General features: G+C 42.2%; 1 protein-coding gene across 2 annotated transcripts; it reads left to right on the top strand.

Moving 5' to 3' along the window:
- Positions 1-59: 59 nt before the first annotated feature.
- LOC119726539 (protein cereblon-like) lies at positions 60-17421 on the top strand. 2 transcript variants are annotated; one of them, XM_038198268.1, is made up of 10 exons: positions 60-326; positions 2330-2460; positions 4538-4740; positions 5625-5795; positions 7082-7304; positions 9140-9227; positions 11793-11908; positions 13679-13740; positions 14465-14596; positions 16787-17421. In XM_038198268.1, the coding sequence occupies exons 1-10, from the start codon at positions 188-190 to the stop codon at positions 16953-16955; spliced, it is 1434 nt and encodes a 477-aa protein (XP_038054196.1). In that variant the 5' UTR covers positions 60-187; the 3' UTR covers positions 16956-17421. The 2 variants fall into 2 exon arrangements, with proteins under 2 accessions (XP_038054196.1, XP_038054195.1); XM_038198267.1 differs by having other exon boundaries at positions 2327-2460; positions 16787-17417.
- The last annotated feature ends 739 nt before the right edge of the window (positions 17422-18160 follow it).

Here is an 18160-nt window from a genome sequence, read left to right as displayed (position 1 = left end):
CTGTTTGCATACTTCAATGCCATAAGCGAAAAGGATACCACACCAAATCAACTTATCGTCTGCTACACGGGGTGAAACACCATTGGTCAAATGATACCACGTGGTTTAAAATACCGTCAGAGACGGCCAAACTACGAGATCAGTGTGAAAAGCAAAGTTCATTGACATTGATGAAAGTAAACAAACAATGGCCGACGACATGGACGAAGATGAGGAACAGTTGTTGTTGAATGATGAGCTCGAAGAAGAGTTAAACGTGGAGGAAAACGGGGATGACAGCGAAGATCAAGAAGAGTCTGATTCTCCAGAAGAGGAAGGCTTTCAGGGTTATTATCTTGGCCCATTTTGTCATGTTTGTTTTCAAATCTCAGTCTTGCCAAAAATCCGCCGCGCCATGCGCTGAGTCACTCAGTGAGTGATACAATGTACTCCATGGCCATGTCCGCGAGTAACTTGGACCTGTTGTTGTGCGCTTTCTTGAAAATCACGCAGTCTTAAGAATGGGCGCGCATTCTTAAGAATGAGCGCGCATTCTTAAGAATGAGCGCGCATTCTTAAGAATGAGCGCTCATTCTTAAGATTGCGTGGGAATATCACGTGCGCAATTTATGAATTTTTGCGCAATCTTAACAAACATTGCACGACATAATTATGTTAAATGAAATGTATTAGTGCGGTTAAAAAGGGAAATAATTCATAATAAGAGGAAAGAAAATGTTCTATGCATCTGTACTCATATAACTACAATAATTTGAATCAAATTAAACCTGTTAGTGTTAGTGTTATTTGCTTTTTTCTGCCAACTAATGCATTATGGGAAGTTTTGTAATAACGGAGGACTGGGAACTAGTCTGGGACGTACCGTCTGGGAAGTGCTTTGTTTAGGCTAGACAAGTTACAAGTCCCTGTATGTATCATATGCATGCAATGAAAAAAAAAAAAAACGATGTCCAGAAGCTGCCAAAATTGCTCTTTTGACTAGATAGCATCCAGCTCTGTGGCGTAATGGTGGGGGTGTGAACAATTAATAAGGGGGGTCAGACAAGTCGACCGTTGAGACAACTCGACTCGGGACAAGTCGACCGTTGAGACAACTCGACCGTTGAGACAACTCGACCGTATGTGCGATAAATGGAAAGACAAGTCGACCGTTGAGACAAGTCGCCTCGCATGTTTTTGGGCCTAGTTTTGGGGATAGTACCGGGGATTTTTGACGGCGGCTGATCGTAGTTTGGGAGTGATGACACATGAGGTTTTTTTGTTGCATATAACAGAGCCGATATAGCGCAGCGTGATTGTTTTTGCCGGGCCTGTGCGCCCACTTGCCGCACCGGTTGACATGCCCGCGTGCCGGGCCGGGCCCGATCCTCGCGGGCAGGGCGCGCCGGCCCAACGCGACGGCCACCGGATCGGATCGCCCTCTGTGCATCGAGTATGCCCGCGCCGCCACGTGTATACATTTCCATTAAGTCGAGCTGTCTCAACGGTCGAGTTGTCCCGAGTCGAGTTGTCTCAACGGTCGACTTGTCTCAACGGTCGAGTTGTCTCAACGGTCGACTTGTCCCGAGTCGAGTTGTCTCAACGGTCGACTTGTCTGACATTCATTAATTGGTGGCAATTTAAATGGGAAATAGCATTAGCACTATGGGATGTCACAGTATTCATTCTCATTCTTCACATGCTTCATTCTTACGGCCCCCACCCCGCGCTTTTATTATCCCAAAAATCAGAATTAATTCTTTCCAATACAGTATTAGTATTATCATGATCCTAACTGTTGAATAGTATTTCCCATTCCCCATGGGCGGATAGTACTTTTTGAGCCGCGGCATGAATGGGAGCAATAACGAATGCCACGTGATGTGAGTTCCACCAATCAAATGACAAGGATCTGTATGTCGGTTATATAATAAGAATCAGTGAACGAGGATGCAGCTAGACTTCCCAAGCGAAGCCGGTGCTCGGTATCGACAAGACCGTTATCTTGTCGTGCATTCTTAAGAATGCGCGCTCAATGCTTTATCACCATTTTGGACACCCCCTTTTTTACGAATGGAAGATGCACACAGACCATCGTTCGCGTTCTTCTCAGGGTCCTCTCCCCCCCCCCCCTACAACCACCATGCTAATGTGAGCACTCAGCCTATATTTCATTGACGTATACTAAAATATATGTAGCATGTATTCTGCAAAATTGACGCACAATAATTTTGCTTTACGCCATTGCACTTGCAGAGACCATGGACACAAAGCAAATTTTACAACATGTTTTGTCCATAATGCATGCTTATTGACTTTGATGGAAATCGTTTCGATCATTTGACAGAAGTGGAGGAAAATAATAATCGGAGGGGTTTCTTGCGAAGTCTTCTGCGTATCAGAGGCAGACCAGACCGTGATCGGGTGCAGAAGCGGCCGACACAGATAACGTATGACCCATCACTTCCAACTGCACATTCTGTAAGTACATGATATGAAGTCCATGAATGCACTGTAACCAAAGACTGAGTGGCTCTTTGTTGTTTTGGTGGTATATTCTTTTGCATTATAAAGTGTGTGATAGTGTTGAAGTAAATCATACTGATGAGTCAAATTGGTAATTGAACATACATATGTATGTAAGTTCCTAAATAAGTATGACACTATTTGCTTTCCAATAGTTGTTTATTTGTTCTCAAGCAATGACAACAGCGTCTGCAACAAACAAGATAACAAACAAAATACAACCATCAGGTAAACGATAATACTGTTGAGTTGAGTGATCCGTGGTAGGTGTGGGTGAGTGAGTAGAGGAGGCTGCAGGTCGGGGGCATTGTGCGGCATGAGGGCCCGTAGAGCTTGTGGAACAGGGCTGGTGGCCGTCGGGCTCTGGGATGGCTGTGGGTGGGTGGTTGTTGGAGGTGGTGTCGGGGTGGCTGGTGTGTCGCTGGTGGCTGGTTGGTGGGAGGATTGATGTGGAACAACTGAGGTGTTGCAGGCTTGGCCATCTGGGCTGGTGGAATCGAGGCTGTCGTCTAGCCAGGTGCCATGGCCAATGATGTACGAGGTATGACGGACAGGTACTTACAAGGAATTTCCTGTTGCGCAGTGTGACACATCCAGAGCCGCCCACTCAAACCGCATACTGGTCAAACTGGTGCACCTTGACCACAATGCCATTTTTTTTCCCCACTTGTTGGGATTGGGGCCGGTCTGGTTCTGGATGCAGACACAGTCCCCAATGATATCAGCGGAGGAAGGGTTCGGGTGTGCTCAGTGAGGCGCTCAACAGTACGCATGTGATGATTGCGCAGTGCCTACTCCCGAGAGAGGAGGGTCTCCTGCCATGTTGCGTGGGGCTGGTACTTGCCGGGATGGATGGGGATGAAGTCTGTTATAGCTGTCTCCTGAGGCGATGTACCCTTGGGGGGCTACATGTACATCATCATGTAAACGTACAGTTCATCATCCAGGTGTATGTATGTGTACATGTAGTTCAACATCCAGGTACACGTATAGTCTGTGGGACTTAACTATGTTGAGCCATAAACACCAGGGAATTAACAGCATATTTTGAGACAATTGCATGAATTGGAGCTAACCCCACTGAACTACATTTATGCCTGTATCCTGCTGCAGTTGGTGACCACACACTTTGGCTTTGAGTTTTTGACTTGATGGATCTTGCTATACTTGTGGGCATTCAGGCTTCTCATTTGAAAAGTGTTGCATTTGTTGCGTTTATCAGGGTTTCTACTGGGTACTAGTCCAAATACCCTAGAAGGTTAGGATTATGATGCATACATGTACAAATGTACATACTGTTGATTATGCTTAAGTGGGATAGTGTGTAGGCTGTCCATTTTTAAATAATTTAGTATTCGGTTATTCGAAACTGCACTTGACCAAATATTTGAATATTCGCAACTCGCTGATCAAGTTTTAAACACACCAGCGACAGCTGCCTTCCTCGCTGGTCAGTAGTTGCATACAAAGTGCGCCGGTTAAAACTTGCATTCGTCGATGGCTATTACGGTTTGCTGGAGTGTTTTACAGTATAAGTACTGCATGAGTGTCCAGGGACTTTACCCAGCTGAAAGAATGGGACCAATAAAAATGCGTCGACAAGAAAGTTACCATCGACAAAAAAGTGGCATCTGACAATAACAAGTGCGAGTGCACAATAAACTCTGGCCGTGTTGCAAGAAGTCTTGCATGAAATTGATCAAAAAGATCCCTGCCAGAGCTTAAAAATGAGGCGCCGTAAAATTCGGCCCCGATGGCACATATATGGAACACTATACTTTTGGTCAATTTTCAGAACTGATTCGACCGATCTTACCAGAGCTTTAAAAATGCAGTTTTATGATTACAGTGACAACACAGTCTTATGTGCGCATGCATACATGTAGTTTATTTATGAATATTCAACTAACCGGCATAAAGCTAAATTCAAATATTCAGTTGATGATCGAATATTCAAATATTCGGTAAATTCGGGGCAGCTGACGTATACAAAACAGTAAAATAGGCTGCGGACTTGATCTCTCGTCCACAGTATCTTGGCAGTGACCTGGAGGAATACAGTGGCCGGACAGTCCTTGATGAAGACAGCTTTATATCCTTACCCCTCCTGCACCTCCCCGGGGTCATCTTGGTCCCTGGCCAGACGTTACCCCTCCAGCTCTTCAACCAGAGGATCATCTCCATGATGAAACATGTCATACAGAACAACAGGACGTTTGGCATGATTCATGATAGGTTAGTGTTGAAGGTGTATTTATGTAGGTTTCATCTCCAGATGTTAAAACCCCTGATTGAGGGTTTCAGGCATTGCAAGACCAATTTGAAAAGGGGATGTGACAAAAAAATTGCATAGGGAGGGGGGGGGGGGGGCTACATACCATCTGCGTATTTGAAACCCTGTTCTCGAGTGACTTGCAAACACCAGAGTGTGTGTGGAGTGCAGCTGGGGGAAGACACAAGATGACAGCTACGGTATAAAACTCTGAATTAAATGAAAGGAAAAGATATTACATGTATCTTTATTTAATTCCTGAAACGGCTATATAAAATGTTAATGACAAGCCCACTCTATGATTATGTACAATGTTATGTTGTAATATTTTAACTGCATTCGAATCCAAGAGCTTTATAAGAAATCACCCAAAGCCAATGATGAAACAACAAATTGGAAAATGTGTTTAAAGTCCGTTTCCTGGATAGTATTCTGTGCGTTCTAGAACCATGAAGTGGGAGTCTGTGACACGTTGTTTTTTTTGTACATATGACGAATGGCTGCTGTTTTGCACCGTGAGTCATTGCAATTACTTTTCACAAATTTTTGCGTATATTTTTGGGACTCTTTATAGCCTTAATTCGCTTGAGTAGAGTCTTCTGACATGTCTGATGAGGGAGTCGAGTCGACGGAGTCATTTGCTCGCAGTGACTCGAGTCAAGTTGAGTCATTTGCTGGCAGTGACTCGAGTCATTTACCCTTAGGGACTTGAGTCGAGTCGAGCCCAGTCACCAAAAATTGTGACTCGAGTCTGACTTGAGTCGAGTCATTGACTCGAGTCATTACAACTCTGCAATAGGTGACACTAAATTTTGTTATCTATTTTACTCCTTTTTTCTGTTGTCAGTCATGACAGGGGTCCAGGTCAGGAGGGGAGCATTGCAGCCATTGGGGGGACAACCGCTGAAATCTTCAGTTCCAAAGAGGAGGATGACGACACAGGCATAGAGACCATGAGGGTGAAGGCCATGGGAAGGCAACGGTTCCAGGTCATGGAGACAAGACGGCAAACGGACGGGTGAGATGATGAAGCGTTTTTTGTCAACTCTCGTTGTTTTCAGTCATGGTGCTTCCAGTTAGTTGGCACAAAGTTCATGTTAACCCTATAGTCACTTGAAACCGTCCTGTCTATTACTCACAGAAGCACCCGGAACCGCCCTGCCTGTTACTCACTGTAGCGCCCGAAACTGCCTGAGCTCTCTATGGTTTTATAGATTTTTAAATGAATAAATACAGTGTTATACAATGTTGTACAAGTGCTAATGGGTTGAGTAGTCGTATGGATTTTTTGGTTTCATTTTGTGGAGAGATGCAGGTGTGATTTTTTTTACTTTCAGTGTTTGCAAATTCGTGGTCAACAATCTGTCAAAAATGTACTGTAAAAGTTGAGACATTTATTTTGTCTGTAAAAGTGATTTTGTGTGATTTGTTGAGAGGTATTTCAACGGGTAGTGCAAGAAATGCGAGAGCAAAAATATTCTAGCAGTTTTTCTGCTACCACCTGAGTGGTTTCACAATCTTCAGAGAAGTCTTGGCCCAAGACATAAGTGATCCAGAGCAATAGTTGCATTGTTGTGTAGCACCCTTGCATAATTGTTTTTTTTTACTTTCTCGCACTATTGTCTTGGTCATTTCGTAGCAATGGGGGCGGGGCCATTTTATGTAAATAAGACCGTCTGTTTAAATTGGAATAAACCTGTTTTAATAAAGCTCCATGTATGATCACCGCAGCATATCAATCGTTGATTGGTTCCCTAGGAAAGCGCTGATATGATGCTCGATAACTTACCGTGGAATGTGTATGTTTACAACCGTCGATTGGGCAAGCCATTGAACCCTCAAGTCTCGATCGCTGATTGGTTCCCTAGGAAAGCGCTAACGCTCGATCACGTACCACGTGACGCGCGTATGTTTAACACTGTTGGGGAAGCCATCGAACCTTCTCTCTGTGGCTGACTGGTTCCTTAAGAAAATCCTACGGAGAAAAGTAAGAAAAATTTGAACCGCTGAAACAAAATGGCCGAGTAGACTCGCTGATCTAATTGTTGTGCCATTAGAGGGCGCACTATTCACCGTCCACTATTAATCACTAGCGCCTTGGGCCAAAACTACCTTCAGATGGGCATACATGTTTATGTCATAATGACAAGGAGAGTCCATTTTCAAATTAAATATCTGTAAATCAAGAGTGGTTCTTTTTGGAAGAACACAAGACATTTCAAACTCTGTTGCACATTGTTTTGTAGCTGTTCTAAATTATTAACAATTTCAAATAAGCGAATGTCCTCATTTTTTTCTCCGAAGGATCCTCATCGGTACAGTTCGCATCATCGCCGAGCCTGAGCTGCCCGGGGCACTAGAGGGCGCTCAGCTCTCCTCACAGAACCGACTCAGGCTGATGCCCTCCCTGGGCCAGCTCAGCGGGCTTGAGAGGGACGCAGCCTGGCTGAGACAGCGGAGGAAAAGACACCTGTCAGCAGCCAGATGGACCTGGCTGCAGCCCTGGGTCTATGAGATGTACGATGCGGTGAGTCTCAAAGTATTGTTTTGTAGGATTTAATTTGTGACGTGGTATATCAAAATCAGGCACTTGTGGGCAAGAAGTCACTGCTGAGTTATTGCAATATTAGTAAAATATAAACCTTGTTCTTTCAAACACCGCTTTGTTTTTTGAAATTGGATATTCCAGGGTGCGACTTTAGCGGTAGCCCGCTACCCAAATGTTAGTCAAAACAGCGGCGGGCTAGTCAAACTATTCCTTAAGTAGCCCGGCTGGCGAGTTAAAAATTATTGGGCTATGGCAAAGATGAAAGGACAGGAAGAAATAAATCATTAAATTCAGAAGGAAATCTGTATCAATTTGTGTCTAATTTTAGTAACTGTTTAGGGTTAAATTATAAGATCTGTTTATTAAAAACACTGACAAGATTGCCTTCAGGATACACGTTTTATATGTATGCACATTGTACATGTATACACATTGTTGTTTATGAGACACTCTATAAAAGAAAACCATGCGGGCTAGTAAAAATGCCCACGGGCTAGTTAAGAGTCTTTTTCAGTAGCCCGGCTGGCTAGTGAAAAAAAGTTAAGATCGAACTCTGCACATTCCAAAGCCAAGTTATTAAATTTTGAAATTGGACTGTTCGTGAATGTCGCACTAATTTTGCGTCATTTCAAAGCAAATTCTTGAACAAAGTGTCATGTTGTGAAATGACATGTCTCTCTAAAAGTGTTTTAAAGAATACTTTGTCATAGACATGTCAGTTTGAAATTTTTACAGAATATTTTAAACATTAATAGCATCACAAATTTTACCAAACATGCCAAATCTCAAAATTACTGAAAATCACCCCCTTGTCATTTTGCAGCTGTTTTCCCATTTGTAGCTCTGCCTAAATCTGCCTGGTTTTGACATACCACGTCACATTTTCGTACTGGCGAGATTTTAAATTCAATATCAGGTTTCTGGACTTTTCATAAGTACATGTACTGTACATGTACATGTGCAGTCAGTGATTTCTGAGACCTTACTAGAAAAATTAATGAGCTTATTATTCGGGTAGGGCAACCACAACCTTCTGCCTACTACAGGGATTTACGGTAAGTCCTCCTGCAATTGCCTGATTTCAGGCTCTTTTTCAAATTGTAAATAACATATCGACACAACACATGTGTGCATACTTTCCCTTTATACCTAAAATTTCAGGCAAAAATGTCTGACTCCACTTACATTCCAAAAGTAACTAGTGCAGATGTCATATTACTCAGCCACCGAGATTGTAGGGGTCGGCTGGCCGGTTCAGATATAACATAGCAGCAGGTACCTCAATCAATCAATTATTAGCCCTAACTCCCTAGGCCTTTTGGCTAGGATGTAGGCTCAATCCTGCAAACCCCTCCAATTGGCCTCATGGAAAAATAGCATACAGCCTCAATCCTGCAAATTCCTCCATTATTTCTTGAATATAGTCTGTGGAAGGGTGACCACTGCCTGAATCTTGCAAAATCCTGCAGCAGTGACTTGAGGATTTCCAGCATAATCCAGGCCTATATTTATGCATGACTGAGCAAAAACAACACAAGGTCCGGCCCAAGACCTTGACAAAGTGCATCCTACGATAGTGCACTTTTGCCGTGTAACCTCAATCCTCCAAATTCCTCCACTTTGGAAAAGAGGATTTTGAAGGATTCAGGGCGGTTAGGGCTAGTATATGGAGAGCTTGGTTGATAGAGCGCCAGTTACAACTACATGTACTCTTTTGATTGCAAGTTGAAATTTGTTTTAAGGCATTTTTCTTTGTTCAAACAAGTTGGAAACAAATTGTGGAGATCATGCCTTTTATCCTGTTCACCCACTAGGAAGTTCTGATGCATCACATCAAAGCTGAACTGAGGAGTTGGTTTGAGGACTCAGTCAAGTTCCACACGGTGCCATCCAAACCCTCAGGTAAACATATATGCTGCTACATATATTTAAATGCACTGCATTCCTAATCTTGCATTGAAGGTCCTACATGTGTGTTTTTTGACATTTTAGCCCATTAAAGGTACCGGTACAGTCCATCATTTGTAATTTGTGCATTTTGTTCAATTGAAGCAACAAACATGCTCAAAATCTAAAGAAGGGTGCTGATGAGCAACTATTAACCTGATGAAGTTTCAGCTCAGTGAATGCTGTATATTCCAAGAAAAACAGCATTCTAGGATCTTGATTTCAAATCAAAAGTTGCTGAATCATGTTTTGAATTGGGCCTGAATTCAGCGTCTGAGACACGTTCTGAGCCGCTACGTGATGTCGCTCACCGATCTGATGAATTATAGCAACTGCCCGTGCATGTGCGTCATGTCATCGCTTGCGCAGGCTTCGCCGAATAAAAAAAAACAACTACATGTACTAACGGACATTTCCAATGGTGCGTCTTTAGATGCATCATTGGAAAGGCCTTCTTTTGTTGATTTCTTCAAAATGACAGCATGCCAGAAAGAATAATTTCACAGAGAGTTTAGTCCCCTTACTATCTTTCAACCAAGTATGTTTTTCAGCAATAATTACATCAGTTACTTTTTGCAAAAAAATAGTTAGTGGCCTGACGTTACGACCCTAGCAGAGTCTTTCTCGAAGGCTTTCTCATTCAGCCTTCGAGAAAGACTCTGCTAGGGTCGAAACGTCAGGCCACTAACTATTTTTTTTGCATTTATACCATAGGTCCTTTTTGTTGGTAAACAGCTAATTCTATTTTTCAGTTACTTTTTGGATAGCTGCAAACGATGGACTGTAGCTTTAAATGCACTCCATTCCTAATCTTGAATTGAAGATGTGTGTTATTTGACATGTTAGCCCATTAACACTTGTGCTGCATTGTGTTACATTGTATTCCTGCATGATGAATCCATAAACCATACAGTGCTGGGGCAATTTGGGCCAGTGCAGGGAGAAGCAGGAAAGTTGTTTTGGGGCAGCAAACGGACTAATGGGTATCATTTGTCATTGTGCAACTAAAGTGCTCAAATCTAAAGACGAGTAATATATAATTACAACCAACTTGATGAAGTTTTAGCTCTGTGAATGCTGTGGATCTCGATTTCAATTTAAAAGTAGCCAAGGCATGTTTTGAATTGCGCCCGAACTTCAGCATCCGGAACACGTTCTCATTCAGCCGAATAATAGCAGTAGACGAATAATAGCAGATCTCCACGCGCATGTGTGTCGTGTACTGAATAATAATCTGATCTTTATTCACATACGGGGTCATCGCTGGAAATCCAGCCAAAAAATAAAGAAAAACATAAGCAAAGACGGGGGCAGCTGAACTGGAAGGAGGGGGGGGGGGGGGGGAGTTGCCCCCCACATTTTCCCAGACCAACAAAGTGTCACTCTCGTGGTTGTCCCCTCGAGATGAAAACAAAACTGCCCCTCAAATGCACACGTATGATAGCATATGATCGCGCTACAAATAAAATTGTCTCCTCTCTTGGAATGCAAAACTGCCCTTCAAAAACCCCAAGTACCCCTCTCGCATTAACAAGATTGTGCAACTTCTTTAGATGGAAAACTACCCCTCGAAAGCACAAATATCCCTCCTGCAATAATAAAATTGTGCCTCTCTCGAGATGGAAAATTGGCCCTCAAAAACAATAGTGCTCCTCTCGTGATAACTTCTCGAGATGGAAAACTGCCCCTCGGAAGCACAATAAGTGCCCTGCTCGCAACATTAAAACTGTGCCCCCTCTTCTTCAGATGGAAAACTGGCCCCTATAAAATAATAGTGCTCTTCACACGAATAAAATGGTAACTGAACTGGCCATCAAAAGCAACAGTGTCCCTCTGGTGATAAAAAAAATGGTCTCTCTACATAACTAACGTGTTCATAATTTGTTCCTCGTCATATAGGTTTATAGTGAAATGAACAGGACATATTTTTTTCCTCCACTTTCACACCGCAGAAGGTGCCCCTTTTTCTGAGCAAGTGTCCCTATTTGGTGTTGCCCCCCAGTTTGAAAAGCATTCCACCGCCCCTGAGCAAAGCTAAGGTGCACAGTTTAAGGCGTTCATTCAGCACCAACTGATTTGCATATTATAGCCTAGCCGCTTGAGGTCGCTGTTCGTGCTTCGTGCAGTACATGTGAGTGTGTGTATAGCGTACGGCTACTGTTATTCACGGCCAACAATCGATCATTGGACTCTATCGTCGACTGCCTTGACTAAGGATAAGGCGGGATTGAAGTTTGCATTCGTCACGTTGTTCTTCAAAATGCTTGATACCCTGGTGGATGCTCTTTCACCAAGATGGTCAATCCTGCTCTTAGAGGTCCTATGTTCCTGAGGCGATACCGCAGCTCCTTATATAGTGAGGCGTTTATACAGTGATCGTTGTTGGCTGGTATAACCAGCTTTATTTGCCAAGCAAAATCTTTTATTTTTTTAACAACTCCATGAAGTTTGTCCTTTGGGAAAGAAACCAAAAGGCTTTATTGGATCTTTTATTGGTTATTTTTTTCTGATTGATTTCAGACTTTTCCTTTTGGGTTGCCAGTAATCTGCCATTGAATGACACACAGCGGCTGAAGCTACTCCAGATCAATTGCCCTGTGCAGAGGTTAAGGCTTGAACTGGATACACTCCGGAAGGTACCTGTTAAACTTAGGAATTGTTCCAACCGATTACCCATGTACTGTCAAATTTATTAAAACCCATGGACCCAGTGCTATCTTATAATAAGAGAGCTACATGTAGGTCCGTCTCTTGAACGCATTTCTGGTGCATCTCTGACGCTCACGAGAATATGCTATGCGGAAGACATACAATTAGGTGTACTTAATTAATTTGCACCACACACGCTCAAACCAGCTGGTGTGTTACTTACGCCATGTGTAGGATTTACGCGGCAGATTTGTTACGCAGCGGCGCAATAAACTTAAGAGCGATTTCACGAAACTACATGTAGCTGTGCAACGTTTTAGATTTGTTTTTAATCATCTGGGACAAGGATAATAACAGCTTTTGTTTGTTAATGATTTCTGTTCAGTCACGAAACAGTTGTTAAATCACCTCCGCCTGCTATGTAGAAACTAGATTTGTCCGACTTTCTTCGGAATCATGTGGCAACTCTTATAATTTGCCACGGGTAGAATAGCAGTTCTTTTGCTTCTAAAATAGCTGTTAGTTTCTTGTATCGACCTTGATTAATTGAGTAGTGACAGGCTCCACATTGATCACGCTTGGTCAGTGTAATAGTCTGTTGTAATTTGCTACACCATAACTTGCACCACCTGAAAATATACTGCGTAACATTTGTCTTAATTTGTTGCGTTGGTCTGAAATATCTCTGTTGAGTAAGTTGAAATATGTTATGGCTGAAATGTTTCACATGTTATAGCTGAAATGATTGAAATGTTGCGCAAGTAAAGCAATAAAATGTGGAATAAATGGCAGGTAGTGCCATTGCGTAAATGTTCTTGAAATCGACTGCAGTACGCTCACATTTTGTTTCCCACACTGGAACTCTTGTGTGCTTTGCCTTCAGTTGTTCCTAGTTGTAGTTCATAGTGGCAAGTACTGAAATCAGTGACCCTTTTTTTATTTGCTCGATTTTGTTGGTTAAATGAATTCAAATCAAAGCTGAAATTATACAGCATTTTGCATTCTGCCTCTGACTACAACCCTCTCGAGTATAATAATAGAGTATTACCTATGATAATATAGAGCTATATTAAATTACTAGAGCGCTTACTTATGTACAAAGTGATGCCTGCTGGGCGCATCCATGTTTGTACACAAACCTGGAGAACTGGAAATTGTGTACGTATTTTGTACGTCTATTTGCATATCTGCATTTGTATTCCATACTGGTGCGTCATCGAAGCCGATACGTCCAAAACCGAAACGCACGATCAGCAAATGAGCGTTTCATTTTGCTCTACGCAAACAGCGCAACGCGTGCGCGTCCCTCCGCTGCAGGTGCTTTTCGCTGTGACGTTTTTTGAATCGTCATGATGCGCTAAAATTGTTTGCGTATCTTCTACTTGCACGTTGCATTTGGAGTACACTTTTAAAATTCAGTCCATCTGTTTTGATTGTGTTCTACAAACACGCACATAAATTCAAAATGTCTGTGCCCAGAGCGACTTCAAACTTCTCCGCGCGCAAGAATGAAGAGTTAATCCTCTAGTAATTTAATATAGCTCTATGGATAATATGCACAATCTCCCAAAATGTCCAGCCCCCAAAAGTTTGAAAGTCACAAGTTGTACTGATCGATGCTTCGGCATTGTTAAAGCATTGTACTGTCACTGTGTTGTTTAAACCTTTTGTTCACACTTAAACCTAGAATTTAATTACATGTATGATGGAAGAAATTCTTTAACCAATTATTGATTGTTTCCATTTTTTACATACAGTGTACAATGTTAACCTGCACCGATTGTGGCCAGGATATTGCCAAAAAGAGTGATGTTTTCAGGTGAGTCTGTTAGAGAAACAAATACAGTAAAATACACGAATATTAAATATGGATGACTGATGTCCAAGCCAATCGCACAGCACAGCGCTACCCGAGTCGACATGGCTGAGCTAAACGAAAGAACCTATGTTGTGAAACGCTTTTTCAACCCATTGGCACATGTGCTACATTGTATTTCATTGTACCTACATGTGGTACCTACTTGCTGATGAACAATAAAACCATTTTTTTTCCAGCTTGGGCATTTATTGCACAGGGAGGATATAGGCAGGGCGGTTTGGGGCAGTACAGAGTCTAATTAATGGTTCAAACACATAACCCCTGCAGCTGATTTCACGAAGCGCTGCGATGGGTCGCAACACGAGATGCCACGCGTGACACGTCACAGCTTGCAATGAGTTGTATGTTCCATTTCCCAAAACCTATGATGTGTTGAATGCGTCTTTGACGGCTTAAAACACGATGCATAAAATAAGAAAATGTCCTTTTCTTAGGCAGTTTTATGCCATAAAAATTACATAAACAAGACTATAGTACCGAGGCAATGTGTGTGATATTGTAAATAGAAAATACATCCAGGCAAATACGAATTAGCCTGGCATCTAAGGATACGTACCACATGTGGCAGTGCCGAGATGCATCGTAGGTTATGATGAGTTTCTTGAAATTGGGGTGCTGGTCTGTTATTGAATGCTCATAGTAAGTACGTTGATCTCACCTGCAGCATGTCACTTGACGGTCCAATGGCAGCCTACGTCAACCCAGGTGGCTTTGTTCACGATACACTGACGTTATACCGTGCTCACAACATGGTCCTGATTGGTAGACCGTCACAGGAACACAGCTGGTTCCCTGGGTAAGTTCATTGGTTCCACACTCTTAGATTCAAATACCAAAGCTAATGGGCATGATGGGCCTTGACTAATGGACCATTCCAAATCCTGCCATAATTATTAAAGCACCACCCACATTTGGTTTGTGTACAGTTCTGATGATGCTTGTAACCAAGTACCGTTGTCATCTGACCAAAAGTCATGGTGAGATTGGTCAATGCACACTGTTTGATTGACAGGGAGGGCCCCTTAGTTCTTAAAACACTGATTTAACTTTGCTCCGGTGATATATGTCAGTCACTTTCACTTGGTATGGACCTATCACCTTTTGCGAGTTAGCCACGCCCCTTAGACAACCCTATGGAATTTTGTGCATTAAGTTTTTGTTTGTCTCAGACTTTGCGCGTTCCGCGTCTATGTGTATATCTTGTAGTTGGACAATATTTCACAAGCTGCGTTGACGTGATTCCAACGCAATTCTACCGCAATAGGTCAATTGTGATCAGGGAGCCATATTCCGATTTAATAACTTTTTGACTTTACAAAATGTACATCTCTTCTGCAGTACTTCCTAATATTCAATTTTTGAATTGTTACTTTTGGAGCCTACCTGTACATGTTTAATGTCTTTTCCCCCAGGCTTTAAAAAATAAACATTAATTACCTCTGAATTTCATAAAATCAACAGTGAGAGAGTTGTGAAAGTTTGTAGACCTGAACAGGATACAATAGAACTTCAAAAAGATCTAAGCTCAAAAAGATCTAAACTTTGTGTTGTACCACTGCCATCCTGTCTTAAATATTACATTCATCCTTTGCAAAAAGTAAAATTTGTGGTAACCTGGTCAGTCATAGGCTGTTGCGATTCACAATTCACATTACAAGTCACTTCAAAGGCCGTTGACAAGTAACTAGGCCTGTGCATCGGAAGCGGGTACCCGAGCACCCGACCGCTGATGTCAGAAACCGGTTCCAGATTATGGAATCAAGTACCCATAACCAACTTTACATATTACTTAATAGTAACTTCTAAGACAATGAAATAGAAAGGTTTTGAATGTCATTTATGGGGAATTTCTAAAAATGAAAACCAGGCTACATGGAAAAAAACTAACAAATTCACGTTTATGATGCGTGCGCAAATGCAATTAACCCTAACTCCCCAGCCTAATTTACTAGGAACCATACCCATTCAGGCAAATTCCAACACCCACATGGCAAATTGTACACACACACTGTTGGACTTAGTTTCTGGAGGTATGCCAACCCCAGTGTAAAAGACCATCTGTTTAGGGGTACTGTACCTATCCCAACAGATTTAAACACTAACCTACTGTTGGAGTTTGATTGGTTATGGGCTGTTAGGGTTAATGCACTGTAAAGCTACTTTATACACTTGTATCTTGCTATATAAAATGCACCGATGTGTTAGTATTATCGTGCGGACCTTTATGAGCAATCTGTACGGCAACTTCCGAGATTTAAACTTTGGGGTTGGGTTTCTTTAACGGGTACCCAGGTACCCGTGTTTTTTTTTAATCGGCCACCCAATTCCCATAAATGCAACACCCCTAGAAGTAACAATGAGCAGTGACAAAGAAAATGCCTTTGTCACAGTTACATGCAAGTTGAATAGTTTGTGACCGACATCGAGACTGGATGATTTTGATTGAAAATTGATTGATGGCATGCTCCAGTTGAGTATCATGTGACGTAACCTGAAACTGGATGACTTGTGATTAAAAAATGATAAAGATTACTAGAGTAAACTCTGAGATTTATGGAAAGTATGAAGCCTTCAGTGGACTTTGTTTTGCTTATGGAGTGCTGTGGCCTTGTGGTTAAGGGCATTGGAATCGTGGTCTGCGAGTAAAGCTGCAGGTTGTGGGTTCGAGTCCAGCCTGGGGTCATGGTGCATGTGCCCTTGGGCAAGACACTTTGTCACTCATTGCTTCTCTCCACCCAAGAGTAAATGGGTACCTGTGAGGGCAGAGATGGTTCTTGTGATTGAATTAGCTTCCTTGCGCCTAACAGGCTGCATCGAGCTGTATACTCCCCAGGGAGCTGAGATTGTATTTGGAATGTTTAATTGGCCCAATAATCAGGGGTAATCATAATGTAAAACGCATTGAACTTAGTTAGAAGCGCTATATAAGAACTTGTTATTATTAATATTATTATAATTATTATTACTACATTTTTTATTCCTCCAGCTATGCCTGGACCATCCTGCAGTGCCGGCGCTGCACCCGTCACATGGGCTGGAAGTTCACGGCCGCCAAGAGGAAACTCAAGCCTGAGATGTTCTGGGGTCTGACCAGGTCGGCTGTGCAGCCTGGTTTGAAGGAGGCCAGTCAGGAGACGGAACTGCCTCTGATTTGAAGCTTGCTTGCAGGTGTTCCTGTTATGAATCAGTCGAGTTGTCTCTCTGTGTATGGCTTGCCGATAAATCAGCTAAAAATGATGCCTGCTAGAGACAACCAGCGGACGTATCAGCTCAAACGTCACCTTATATGAGTTGGTCACATTTGGGAAAAGTGCAACCTGCAATTGAAGAGTTTCCTTACATATAGACAAAAAAAGGTTGTGCAAATGAGGCCAACCTTAACCCCAGGTATGAGTACCTTCCTCCCACTTTGGTTGACATTTTTGAGGCGTTCTGGCAAATGAGGCAGAACTGGGCAAGGGGCGAAATGAGGTTTTGCGGGTATTATGAAAGAAATGAAAGTTTCTTTACAATACTGTTTATTGCACTGCAAGCGGACGTTTTGTTGAGAAGATATGGCCGCTTATATTAAGGTTTGCATTTGTCAACATATAAAAAAAAAAAAAATACAGAGAAAAAAGCCTTTTAATGTTTTGAGTTTTCTATTTGTAAAAACGAAAGATGCCAATTGTTTTTCCTTGAAAACACTTTTATTCCACGACTTTGAAAATATGTGTAGTAGACGTATAAAAGATTACAAATTACAAAAAGATTTTTTCATTTTTCTCCATATGACCTGTGCCCAGTTCCATCTCATTTTGTCAAACGTCTTTTGTTTTCATATGTCTTTTGTTCTCTGCCTACCGGTAGATGTAACACAAATTGCCCACTTTTAGGTTTGGTGGATTCAGAAAGGTTGGACTTTTAATAATCTTCAGCATTCTTGATTTAAAGGTACAGTCCATCATTTGTAATTTGTGGATTTTTTGTGGACGTTTGAAGCAACAAAAGTTCTCAAAATCTAAAGAAGGGCGCTGAACAACTATCCGATGAAGTTTCAGCTAAGCTTAGCTGTATATTTCGAGAAAAAAAATTCTAGGATCTCGATTTCAAATCAGAAGCTGCTGAAACATGTTTTGATTGGCCCTGAATTAAACGTCCGAGACACGTTCTCACTAGCCGATTGCAGCTACACGATGTTGCGCACTGATCCGACGAATTATAGCAACCTTGGCGCGTGTGCGTCGTGTCAACGCTTGCATGCGCTTTGCCGAATAAAAAAACCAACTACTAACGGAAATTTCCAAAGATGCGTCTTTGGACTATCTTTCAACCAAGTGCTCTTCAACAATGATTATGTCAGTTTCTTTTTGGATAGCTG

The sequence above is a fragment of the Patiria miniata genome, unplaced genomic scaffold, assembly GCF_015706575.1.
Source record: "Patiria miniata isolate m_02_andy unplaced genomic scaffold, ASM1570657v1 HiC_scaffold_2, whole genome shotgun sequence".
In the NCBI taxonomy this organism is placed as follows: Eukaryota; Metazoa; Echinodermata; class Asteroidea; order Valvatida; family Asterinidae; genus Patiria; species Patiria miniata.
Note: the sequence above shows the minus strand (reverse complement) of the source record. Positions and strands in the feature narration are given on the sequence as shown.